The sequence below is a fragment of the Hypanus sabinus genome, chromosome 11 (genome assembly GCF_030144855.1).
Source record: "Hypanus sabinus isolate sHypSab1 chromosome 11, sHypSab1.hap1, whole genome shotgun sequence".
Classification (NCBI taxonomy): Eukaryota; Metazoa; Chordata; class Chondrichthyes; order Myliobatiformes; family Dasyatidae; genus Hypanus; species Hypanus sabinus.
This window is the reverse complement of record NC_082716.1, coordinates 31,282,702-31,294,259: the sequence shown is the minus strand read 5'-3', so window position 1 is coordinate 31,294,259 and position 11,558 is coordinate 31,282,702. Positions and strand designations below refer to the sequence as shown.

Sequence of the window (11,558 nt, the reverse complement as noted above, 5' to 3'; positions counted from 1 at the left end):
TCTCTTCTCTTCTTAAACATTAAACTTCCAGTTTAAGCAGAGTTTTGGCAAAAAGTACTTTTCCAGAGATATCTCATAAGAAGAGTAAAGCTGTTTTTGTGTTTCTTGCAAGATAGTCTTAAAAACTGCAGAGGTTAAGAGGAAATTAACAGCACTAAAATTAAGAAGAGTAAGAAGAGTTAACAAAGAAAACAGTCTAAACCATGATTGAATAATTTTATTGCTTCAGTGACATACATAATCAGTTACATTTAATCCGATCTGTCAGTCCAGTACAACTTTGTGTTTCTAACAGAAATGTACATAGCAGAGCCTATAAACAGACAAGTTTCCATCAAATAGAACAATTAAACATTAAATTTTATATCTCTGAAATTTATAATTTCACTTATTTATGGTTAAATTCAAAATTAGTAAGTGAGACAACTTAATTGTTATAACTTAATTGTTTTACATAACGTACCAGGGGTAGTTTTCATTGATTCACAATAACAGTGTCCATTTCAAGCCAGTTCTTTGCCACCTGACATCCTGGTTACACTGACCACTTGTTACTCAAGACCATATCTTTCTTTTAGAGATAAACATATGAAAACGTTGTCCTGGAGTAACTCAGAAGGAAGAGATCTGCTAACATGTAAATTCCCAATTTATTTTGTGTTTCAAGTTGAATGTCCTAGAAATGTCAGGTTTGAAACATACACTACTCAAGAGGTTTACACTTTTTCACCATGCAGTAATAGGCGAGTAAGTTTCTAAATTGCTTTTGATAAGAAGGATTCTACTATAGTTATGGTAGTTACCATTTCTAAAAAATGGATTCCGAGTGGTCTGCAATGCATAATTTAATTCAACATTAAACATAATTTAATTCAACATTGAAGATGCCACTGTTTTTTTTAAAAAAGCTGTTTCATCGAGAAAATTATGATATGCAATATTTTTATAATACATGCATGTCTTAAACAAGGTCTAATTATTTCTAATAAAGCAGTGCAAGTTTGCGATTCAGTTACCTACAAAAAATATACAAAGTTAACTGTTTTCCAACAATAAAACTTGTTCTAGCTAATAATTCTGAAATCCATTTTGGAACAATTTTTTTTATTATTACTATCACCTATTTGCAGTTTATTTATTCCAACCCAACCCACAATCCCCAGCCTGTTCCCACATAATAAAAAGCCCATGTAGTATTTTTCAAAGAAGAGTACAGACAATGGGTTGGTAGTTTCCGGTCAAAATGCAACTCCTTCAATGTATTAATCAACAAATTATCAAAAAAAAATTCTCCCTACCAGCCTTTCCCTCACATGGATGTGTGCTGAGATTCATAGCTTAATTTGTAGCACTCTGCAAGGTGAAAGGATGAAGGAAAGAGACAACAAGCGATAACTGGTAGTTTATCATTCATTATTATTCAAAATAATATCTCAAAAAAACTGCCAAACAGCACAGAAAGCTACACTCGTACAATAATCCGTTGACTGTAAAGAGGTAGAACAAAACTAGATATTTAAATTGAGTATTACTGGCATAAAGAGACGTGCACAAAACTTCGCAAAAAGAGCTGTAGGTTTAACTTGGAGTATCTAGCTAAACTTTCAGATCTGTCTGTGAATATTGTTTGTACTTAAAAATAATCATCACTAGTCATTTAGAAAGCCCTTCTTTGGGTAATGGAAGAGAGGCAAACAGAAAATGGTCTCCACAATGAACTCCACGTCCTATCCACCAATACCATCTCCACTGTCTCAAGGCTATGCTAGACTGTAGGGAGAACTGGTCTTGTTTGATCCTGACATAAGCTAATGATCACATTATTACCAACTTCAGCTGCTTCCACCACTCTGACCCAAAGCTCTACAGTAGCTCAGCTGCTGAAAGTAAGCTTCACTCTTTGTTTTTCCTATACCTAATAGTTGTAATCTTTTGGTTGTGATCACACCTTCTACCTGCCTAAACTTTTCATCCAAACCTGTCATGTTTATCACACTCACTTAACACACTACTTGGTGGCCTCCACTGGGGAATGCACAGGTAGAAGAATCTTGATTTCAAAGTTCTCATTCTTGTTCAAAATCTTGCACAGCAATCATCATCCCTAAATCTCTAACCTCTTTCTGTCTGCTGGGAGTTCCAATCTCTTCCAGTTCTGACCACTTTAATTATCCATAAACTTAATTGTTCCTTTGTTCCTTCGATAACTCCACCCAGCAGCAGTTTAGGATTGTCACCACAAAGTACAACAAAGGCTAGTTCTTACTACTGTTTCAATTAGTTTTGTAGAACTCCAAGCTGGTTGAAAACATCTAAATAGGGTTAAAATATTACTTATTTCAGATGATGATTGCCAAAACAAAATGTACAAAAGCAAATACAATTTGGCTATTGCTATATTAAAACAACAATTTGTTCCAGTTCTTATCAGCTCAAAGGAAGTCAATAAAAACAAGATGATTCAAAATCAAAAATATTACTGGTTTTGTCATTTTACACCAGACACCAATTCACAGCTTTCCAGGTTTTAAATATGGTCAAATCTATATCAATTAAACACCTGAAAACCATGATAGTCCTCAGCCTAGTGAGCGGGCAACTCTTATGTTGACCATTTTACAATGTTATTATTGCAGCTTATTATGCTTCTCTTCCTTTACCAGGAAGACTCTCTCTTAGCAGTAGAAACCAGAATTATGTTTAATCCAGGGTTTAAAAAAAGGATGAATGTGAAGGGATTTATTTACTAATCTTTCCAAAGACCACAATGAAACTGGAGCGAAAGTACAAACTGCTGGAGAAACTCAGTGGGTCTGTGGAAACGAAAGGATGGTTGATGGTTCAGTCAAAACTTTGCCTCAGATTGAGCTGAGTGGGGAGAGATAGAGGTGGGTCGGGGTGATAAGTGGAACCAGATGAGGGACAGTTGATGGGCAGATGGAGCCAGCTGGCAGAGTTTAGAGACAGAGTCTGGTGGGCTCCACTTGCCCATTATCAACCACCTTAGCTGGTTCCACCTATAGTCTACCTGACCCAATCCCCTCACATCTTCCCTCTGCCTTCAGTCCTGATGTAGGGTCTCAACTTGAAATGTTACCATTCTTCGCCTCTGTTGATTATGCCTGAGTTGTTCCAGCAGCTTTTGTTTTGTTCCACATTCCAGCATCTGCAGTCTCTTGTGTGTCCCTATTATGGAATTGAATGTTTACCTTATTCTGAACTGGAGCCTGGAGAGTTAGAGCTTCATATAAATTGAGCATTAAATTGTATGGCATCAGCTTGGAAATATTCAAGCTAGAAACCTGGTAACATTACACTGCTAAAGGGTAGGAGGATAAGAAATGATAAAAACCTACCACTCGGATTCAAAGTAAATTTAACTTTGCTGATGTGAGAACATGATGCTAACTAGTTAGTGTGAGATCTGCAGAGGGAAGTCTCTTGCTTTCATAATACTAATATGCCTTGAGCATATACTTCAAATGGCACTTTAGAGGAATGTCATCTCTAATTAGAGATGATTCTTTAAGACTTCACCAGACTATTTGTCACCTGCAGCCTTGCTCTGCTTCTTCCACCCTTAACTCACTCTCACAACTTTTGTGTGTGAATCATTTTTCATAACCAGTCATGTGTTCAGAGGAAATATCTACAATGTTTTTACATGTCCTTTTTTGACAACTCAGAGTGCAGAAGATGGATTCCTGAAGAATCTAGAATAACCCTGAAGGACTGGCAGAATTACCACAAAGTCGATCACAGCTTTACTTCTCTCTACTGCATTGCAATCTTACAGAACTAGTTTGAGTATTGCTAATGGCTGGGATTTGAACTTGTGACCTACTGCTAGTCATAAAAGCTGGACGAAGTTTTTAGTATTCAGAACAGATAGTATGCCAGTTACAGAGATGAAAGGATCTCAGTTCTTTAAAGAACTGTTATTTTTCAATATAAATGTAAAAAAGACATATCTGTTTGTGGCACTGACATAAGCACGTATGGTCGAAACCTTGTATTGTTTGTCCTAAGAAGTCTTATCCCTAATAAATCAAAATTCCTTAAAGATGTGGAGACTGGCAATTGATTAGTGCAGTGATAACATTCCTTGTGAACAAATGACTTCAATTGAACTGCATCCTTCAGTGAAAACTGACCCACTTACTGATGAAACACTAAACATATCCTTCTATTCTCCCAACCATGAGGAATTTGTCACTAATGTAATCAACAATATCACGTGAAGTAAATGATTCTGACAATATAGATGTCTCAGCAGTGAGATCTTTCCAAGTCCAAATCCAGAGAGAAAACAACATTTTAAACAGTTTTAAAACCTTTGTAAAGTACATAGGAAAAGGTTCAAACTATAGAATCAGCAGGCTGTCTGATAACCAAGAAAACAATAATACTGCAATAACTTAGATCATTTGCCAGCAGATAAACTGCCCAGTCAAGGTAAGCTTTCATTTTCACTTTGTTTCTTTGGTGACAGAAATACCCCATTCCAAACTAGATTCTGGATGATATAAACATTTCATTTAGATGAAATTCAAAACATTGGAATTAGATGCTACTACCTCTCTATCTCTTCAATCCTCAAGAATAATTCCAAGCAACAATAACATTTTCTAAAATAAGCCATACAATTACTATTCTCTAGCTTATGGCAGACTCATACAACTAAAGGTAAAATGGACAAAACTGACATGGCTGTTGAGTTAACAAATTTAAATTCATTGAGTTGCTTAACCAACATATTTGCAATTTACAAAATTGTTCAAGTCTTATTTTTTATGTTATACAATTATGTTTAAAAAGGCACAACAATTAAGATTTGTAAAATAGGCTAGAATATATTCCAGTATACACCCAATAAGCACAGATCAGTTAAATGGAATCACTTTTTACTTACCAAACTTTCACAAAGCAAACTTTATCAGTTCAAAGCCACTGGTCATCAATATGATATGCAAATGGATGGGAGCAGAAAATGAAGAATGATTAGCAATATTGATCAAAATAGTTTTATTCTTGGTAAATACAATAAACAAGAAGACTGGAATCAACAATTCTATATCATCTGATGTGAAGCTCTGTAACTGGAGAGCAAAGAAAGGCAAACTGGAAGAAAAGCTGGGCTTACTTGTGCATAGTAACATTTATGTAGGCATGACAGATTGAGTTTAGTTCAGCTCCCATTCCAAAAGGTTCTGATGTCAGTTTTCAGCCAAATAGTGAAAATGAAAGAAAAATGCAGATACTGCAAAAGTGAAATGAAAATAGAAAATGCTGGATGTACCTGGCAGGTCAAACCATATCTGTGGGAAGAGAAACAGTTAATATTTTGGCTCAAAGACCATTCATTAGAACTGCAAAGGAGAGAAAAAGTGCTTGTAAAACTGCAGGAAGGCTGGGGAGGGAATGTCCCTGATAGGGTAAAACTAGGGTGACCATGGGAATAAGCTGCAAACAAGGTTATCTGGTCAATGGTTGAATGTAAGCTTGAAAAACAGTTTCTCATCTTTCACTTAGGCACATTGCAGCCTTATACACTTAATTTTGGAATCTTCAACTTTAGAAGATTTAACTACAAGTTCCCATGTGTCAACATCTCTGAAGATCTATCCTGGGCTCAACACTGATGCAATTACAAAGAAGGCATGGCAGCAGCAATATTTCATGAGGAGTTTTAGTTGACTTGGTATATCTCCAACGATTCTAGCAAATCTCTACAGATGTACTGTGGAGAACGCTCTCACTGGTTGCATCACCATCTGGCATGGAAGAGCTAATGCACAGGATTGGGAAAGGCAGAAAGTTGTAAACTCAGCCAGTTCCACTGTGGTCCTCTCCAGCATTGAAAACATCTTCAAAAGGCGATGCCTCAAAAAGGTGGCGTCCATCTTAAGGACACCCAGGATAAGTCTCTTCTCATTTATACCATCAGGGAGGAAGTACAGGAGCCTGAATGCACACACACAGTGTTTTAGGAACAGCTTCTTCCCCTGCGCCATTAGATCTAATGGCCCATGAATACAATCTCACTATATTTGCTCCTTTTTTCCATGACTTATTAATATATATTTCTTATTCTAATTATGACCATAAGATATAGGAGTAGAATAAGGCCATTTCGCACATTACTTATAGCACTGCATTGTATTGTTGTCACAAAACAAATTCCACAACATATATCAGTGATAACAAATCTCCATGATCACTCCAGTTTTACTCTAGCAGACACACTCCCCTCCCCTAGACTCCCTAGAATATAATATGATTAAAGTATCCACTTCACAGTTCTGATAAAGGTCCCCTGGCCTGAAACATTAGCTTTCTGTCTCTTTCCATGGAGGTGGTCTGACCCGTTGAGTATTTCCAGCATTTGCAGTTTTAATCCTGCTGAATAGGTCAGGTACTTTCCAATGGGCACATCTTCTGATATGTGAATCAAAGTGACTTGACTGAGAGCTGAAAGAAATTTGATTAGAGCCTACCAAGGACTGTCATTTTAAACCTGGAAATAGGTAGACTACTTTTAATATTTAAATAAAACTGGTACACCGGTTGAATACCATTTAATATGCAAGTCAGGAACCCATCTTTCATTTACGTTTACTGAGAAAACAAAATTAATTCCTACTCATTCAGAGATGCTTAGATTGAAACAGTTTAAATTATCACTACCACAAATAACAGCATAGTTGTCATAGATAAATCTTTTTTGCCTTGTTAAAAAAGGCCATTTTGTAATTTTAACTATTCTTCATATTGGTAAGGCAGCTTGGGAACTCCTCACCAGATGTTATCTTGTTATAACTTTTTATTCATTAGAGTTTATTTTTATTTTCTGTCATTTTGCTGTAGAACTACAATGGATGACTGATCAGTAAGACCATTCAGTGGCAAGGGAGTGGAACAATAGGTCAAGGTACAGTATGCTGGTCCCAACACCAGTTGTTAAATAAAGTAATTTATGATGACTATTTCCTCTGCAAAGAATTAACATAATGATTATTACAGAGTACTAGAGTGTGAATGACAGAAGAACTGTTAAGACACTGTGTAACCAGGCACCTAGGGTTTGTCAGCATTGGAAAGGATATGTTAATTGTGCTTTTTCTCTGCAAGATATGCTTGCAACCAATCATTGTTGAAAAAGTTGGTGCCAAGGGAGCAATGATAGACAGATGCATTGCTTTCCTCCTGAAGCAGTGATTTCTTACTCTGAAAATGATTTAGTGATAACTTTAAAATACTTGAATTATGTGAGCATGCACAAGTATTCACAGGCCAGCAGTAAGAATGATATATCCACATTAAGGCCATGATACTCAACAGTCTGAATCCTTGTAGCTGGATGATTTCGTAGCAGCTTAAAGCCTAGACCAGCAGAAGTTTTGAATGCATGGAAGTGCCGCGAAATAAAAGCTAGAAATAAATAGATTTTTTTTTAAATTGATGCTATACAAGTTTCAAAATACAGGAAAAAAAGGTACAGCAGTATTGAAATAATAAAATTAGGTACATTTGAGCTTCATTTTCAGCTATATATGTTCTGTTTGGTTTATATTTTGTCCAGATGATCAACAGCACATTCCCACATTCTTCCTCTATGTTTGGTCTGTTTACAGTTTATATTATCATTCTGAAGACCAAACTGATCACATAAACGGAAAGCTCTAATTCTATTTTTATACACTTTCAGCTTTCATGGCCTCTTCAAATTAATGTGAAACATGCTAACCGGATATCTGGATGGCATGAACCAATAAGAAAGGTCAGTTCACACATTAAAGAATTTAATTGCAAAAAACAATATAGAAAATATTGACCTGGAAATATGATCCATATCAGTGTAACAAATAAAATGGAGAAAATGATAACAATAGTATTTAGACTATACATAGTCCACAAACTGGGAGCTACACTACTCTGCTAGTTTTGTATGGAATTGGAAGATTTATAATCGAAGAACTTGCTCCCAGTTCGGGCTTTGTGTGATTCTATCAGTTACTCCTTTCCTAAAATGAATCATAGTTACCTAAAGTAGGTTAATTTTGCCATAGTTGTGACACAACAGTTTACTTACTTCTACTGGATACAATACATGTAGCCATTCTTAGAGTTTTATATGGATCAAATGACAATTCTTTAATGAAGTCATGAAGTCTGGATTCAATCAGATAGGTATGTATGCCTACACTGATAGAACAGTGGGTGTTGAGAACACTTAACATAAGATTTGCTAAACAGCCTCCTTTGAAAGACCTTGGTAGTAGGAAGATGAAAGGTAAGAAAGGTATGCTGAGGACAGGTTTATACAAGTGGATTTAGTTTTCATTTCAAATAGTTATCTTATTTTCAATTTAAACAAATAAGGGGGAAAAATTAAGGAAAAATATAGTTGACAGGAGTGAAGTAGGGAGTAGGTTAACTACTAAATATTTAAGAATAATTTCTGATAAGAGTGATAACCTAGCAATAATTTACCTAATGTTTCAATCACATGGCTAACAACCCTCAAGTCTAACACAGAAGATTTAATGCTTTGACATCAGTATCGTCCATCAGTGCATTCTGACTTATAATCACCGCACCATGTTTTTTGCACAGTACATAGAAAGGTGAGAGGAAGAAGCAAGTCTGAAAATTACCTAGGTGGTGCATCTGTGTACAAAAAACCAAAATTAATTTTGGACAGTGGAGTGTAGATTTAAACAACAGGTGTGCCTTATGAACAGCTAGAAAGCAAGTGATTTTTTTTCAAACTAGTTATTGTAAACTGGGTATCCAAATTAATTTCTGTTCTAAACCCTTCTAACAGAAAATCAATTATGTGTCAAAACTGGCAAAGCAAATCAACAAGCTGGAAACATGAACCTCTAAATGTGTTTAACAGAATATAGCTAAAACATTAGTCACATTAGTACTTGAACAAAGATTTCTGTTCTGCACTTGCCTTGAGCCCTCCACTCTGACCATTGCAAAACTAGTGATAGCAGCTCTCTGAAGCACTGACACAGCAAAATTTTTACCAGTAATACACAATCTTCTGCTCTTGAAGTCAAAAGGTTGATCATACTTAAGTGCTTTCACAGCATCTTTTCTGTACTGACACACAAAAAAAACATTTTTAAAATATCCTCTACCCCCAAAAGGAATAGCAGCAATTAATCAACAGTCTGGGACAGAACCACCAGTCTCATGGATCTTGGGGCAGGGAGAGGAAATATTAAATTAAAATGTTAACACAATGTAAAAGTGTTTGTCCACGCAACTTCTGAAATTCTTTACATTCAAGCTATAAAAAGAGAAATACCTCAACAATCCTGTTGCTTTTCTTTCTCCAGAGGTAATTATGGCACATTGATCAGTATTTTTCTTTTCTGATTGCACACTTAGGTGGAACATTGAATTGCAACTGCACAAAATTCCAGCACTTCCCACTAAACCCCTCTCCCCGCCCCCTCAATATAGTGTTGATGCAAGATGACAGGTTTTATGTAGAGATGTGTAGTCTCTCCTGTAGTTTGGTAAAGCTTTATCCTCATATTCAACAGAGTTTTTCTGAAGTCCACAGGATGTTCCTCTTCATGCTTGCTTTTTCTTCCCCAAATTTATTTTGGGATGGAAACAACGTTGCCTCAAATCCCAGCTGTCAAGTCTGTAATCACTTGTCCTTTCACCAATTTCCTAAGGAATTCTTTCTCCTTTCCAATGTTATGAGTCCAAGACTGAAAAGAAATTATTCAAAGAGCATCAAAAATTAATTATCACATTTAAGGTAACAGATATTTTCAAAATACATCTTATAGCCTGGTCAAATTCTGATAAACACATGGTTATCCTATTTGGAACCAAAAATTTTCTTTAAATACACATCTTTAAAAGTCAAATTTATCTTTTACTAACTAAGCATAAAATGTGAAGTTCCTGAACTGTGGATGAATAGACAGTTAGAATGAACAAACAAAGATGCTGGAAGAACTCAGTGGGTCAGGCAGAATCACTGGAGAGAGATGGGCAATTGATGCTTAGGATTGAGACCTATTTCCAGGTAAAGTTAACATAGCTTTTACTATAATTATTAAGCATTAAAATATGAAGAACTTTGGAGTATAATTCTCTGCACTACTCATTTTACACTTACGACTGTGTGGCTAAGCACAACTCCAATGCCATATTCCAAGTTTGCTGACATTGCCATTGTAGGCAAAACCAAGGAGCTGATTATTGACTTCAGGAGACAGAAACCAGAGGTCCATGAAGCAGACCACATTGGAGGATCAGAGGTGGAATGGGTCAGCCACTTCAAATTCCTCAGTGTTATTATTTTGGAGGACCCAGCATGTAAGTGCAATTATGAATAAAGCACAGCTGCACATCTACTTCCTTAGGCGTTTGTGCAGATTTGGCATTACGTAGATCTAAAGCTTCTACGAACTTCTAAAGATGAGTTGTGGAGAGTATACTGACGGGCTGCATCACAGCCTAGTATGGAAACACCAGTGCCCTTAAATGGAAAATCCTACAAAAAATAGTAGGTACAGCCCAGTCCATCACAGGTAAAATCCTCCCCACCATACAGCACATCAAAACGGAGCCTCAAGGCTTACACCACCAGGTTTAGAAACAATTATTACCCTTCAACCATCACGCTCTTGTAAGAAAGGGGATAATTTCACTCAACTTCACCTCCCCTATCATTGAAATGTTCTCACAATCTATGGACGCACTTTCAAAGACTCTTCATCTCATGTTCTTGATATTTATTGCTTAGAACCATAGAAAAGAACACTACAGCACAGTACAGGCCCTTCAGCCCTCCATGTTGTGCCGACCCATATAATCCTTAAAAAAAAAGTACTAAACCCACACTACCCCATAACCCTCCATTTTTCTTTCATCCATGTGCCTGTCCAAGAGGCTCTTAAATACCCCTAATGTTTTAGCCTCCACCACCATCACTGGCAAGTCATTCCAGGCACTCACAACCCTCTGTGTAAAAAACTTACCCCTGATGTCTCCCCTAAACTTTCCTCCCTTAATTTTGTACATTTTATTAACTTCTATCAGGCTGTCCCTCCAGTGCTCCAGAGAAAATAATCCAAGTTTGTCAAAACTCTCATTATAACTCATAGCCTCTAATTCAGGTAACATCTTCATGATCTTTGGCACCCTCTCCAAAATCTCCACACCCGATCTGTAATGAAACAACAAAACCAGAAGCAATTCTCCAAATGTCACCTACCAAAGTTTTATATAGCTGTAACATGACTTCCTGACTTTTGTACTCAGCATCCTAACCAATGAAGTCAAGTATACCATAAACTTTCATTACCACCCTATCTACTTACAGAACATAGAACATTACACCATAGCACGCAATCTTGGAGCCAGCAAGTTGTGCCATACTTTTAACCAACTGTAAGATGAATCTAACCCTTTCCTCTTCCACAACCCTCCAGTTTTCTATCATCCATGTGCCTATTTAAGAGTTTCTTAATGTACCTGCCTCTATCACCACTCTTGGCAGTGTGTTCCACACACCCGCC

General features: G+C 36.5%; 1 protein-coding gene across 11 annotated transcripts in view; it reads right to left on the bottom strand.

Annotated features, from left to right (window-relative positions):
* Positions 1-202: 202 nt before the first annotated feature.
* LOC132401809 (CMP-N-acetylneuraminate-beta-1,4-galactoside alpha-2,3-sialyltransferase-like) overlaps positions 203-11,558 on the bottom strand; it is a 579,106-nt gene continuing 567,750 nt past the window's right edge. For all 11 annotated transcript variants that reach the window (XM_059984032.1, XM_059984031.1, XM_059984036.1 and 8 more), the window contains one exon: positions 203-9,737. In XM_059984032.1, the coding sequence (XP_059840015.1) occupies positions 9,648-9,737 (90 nt within the window). In that variant the 3' untranslated portion in view covers positions 203-9,647. The remainder of the gene's footprint in view (positions 9,738-11,558) is intronic.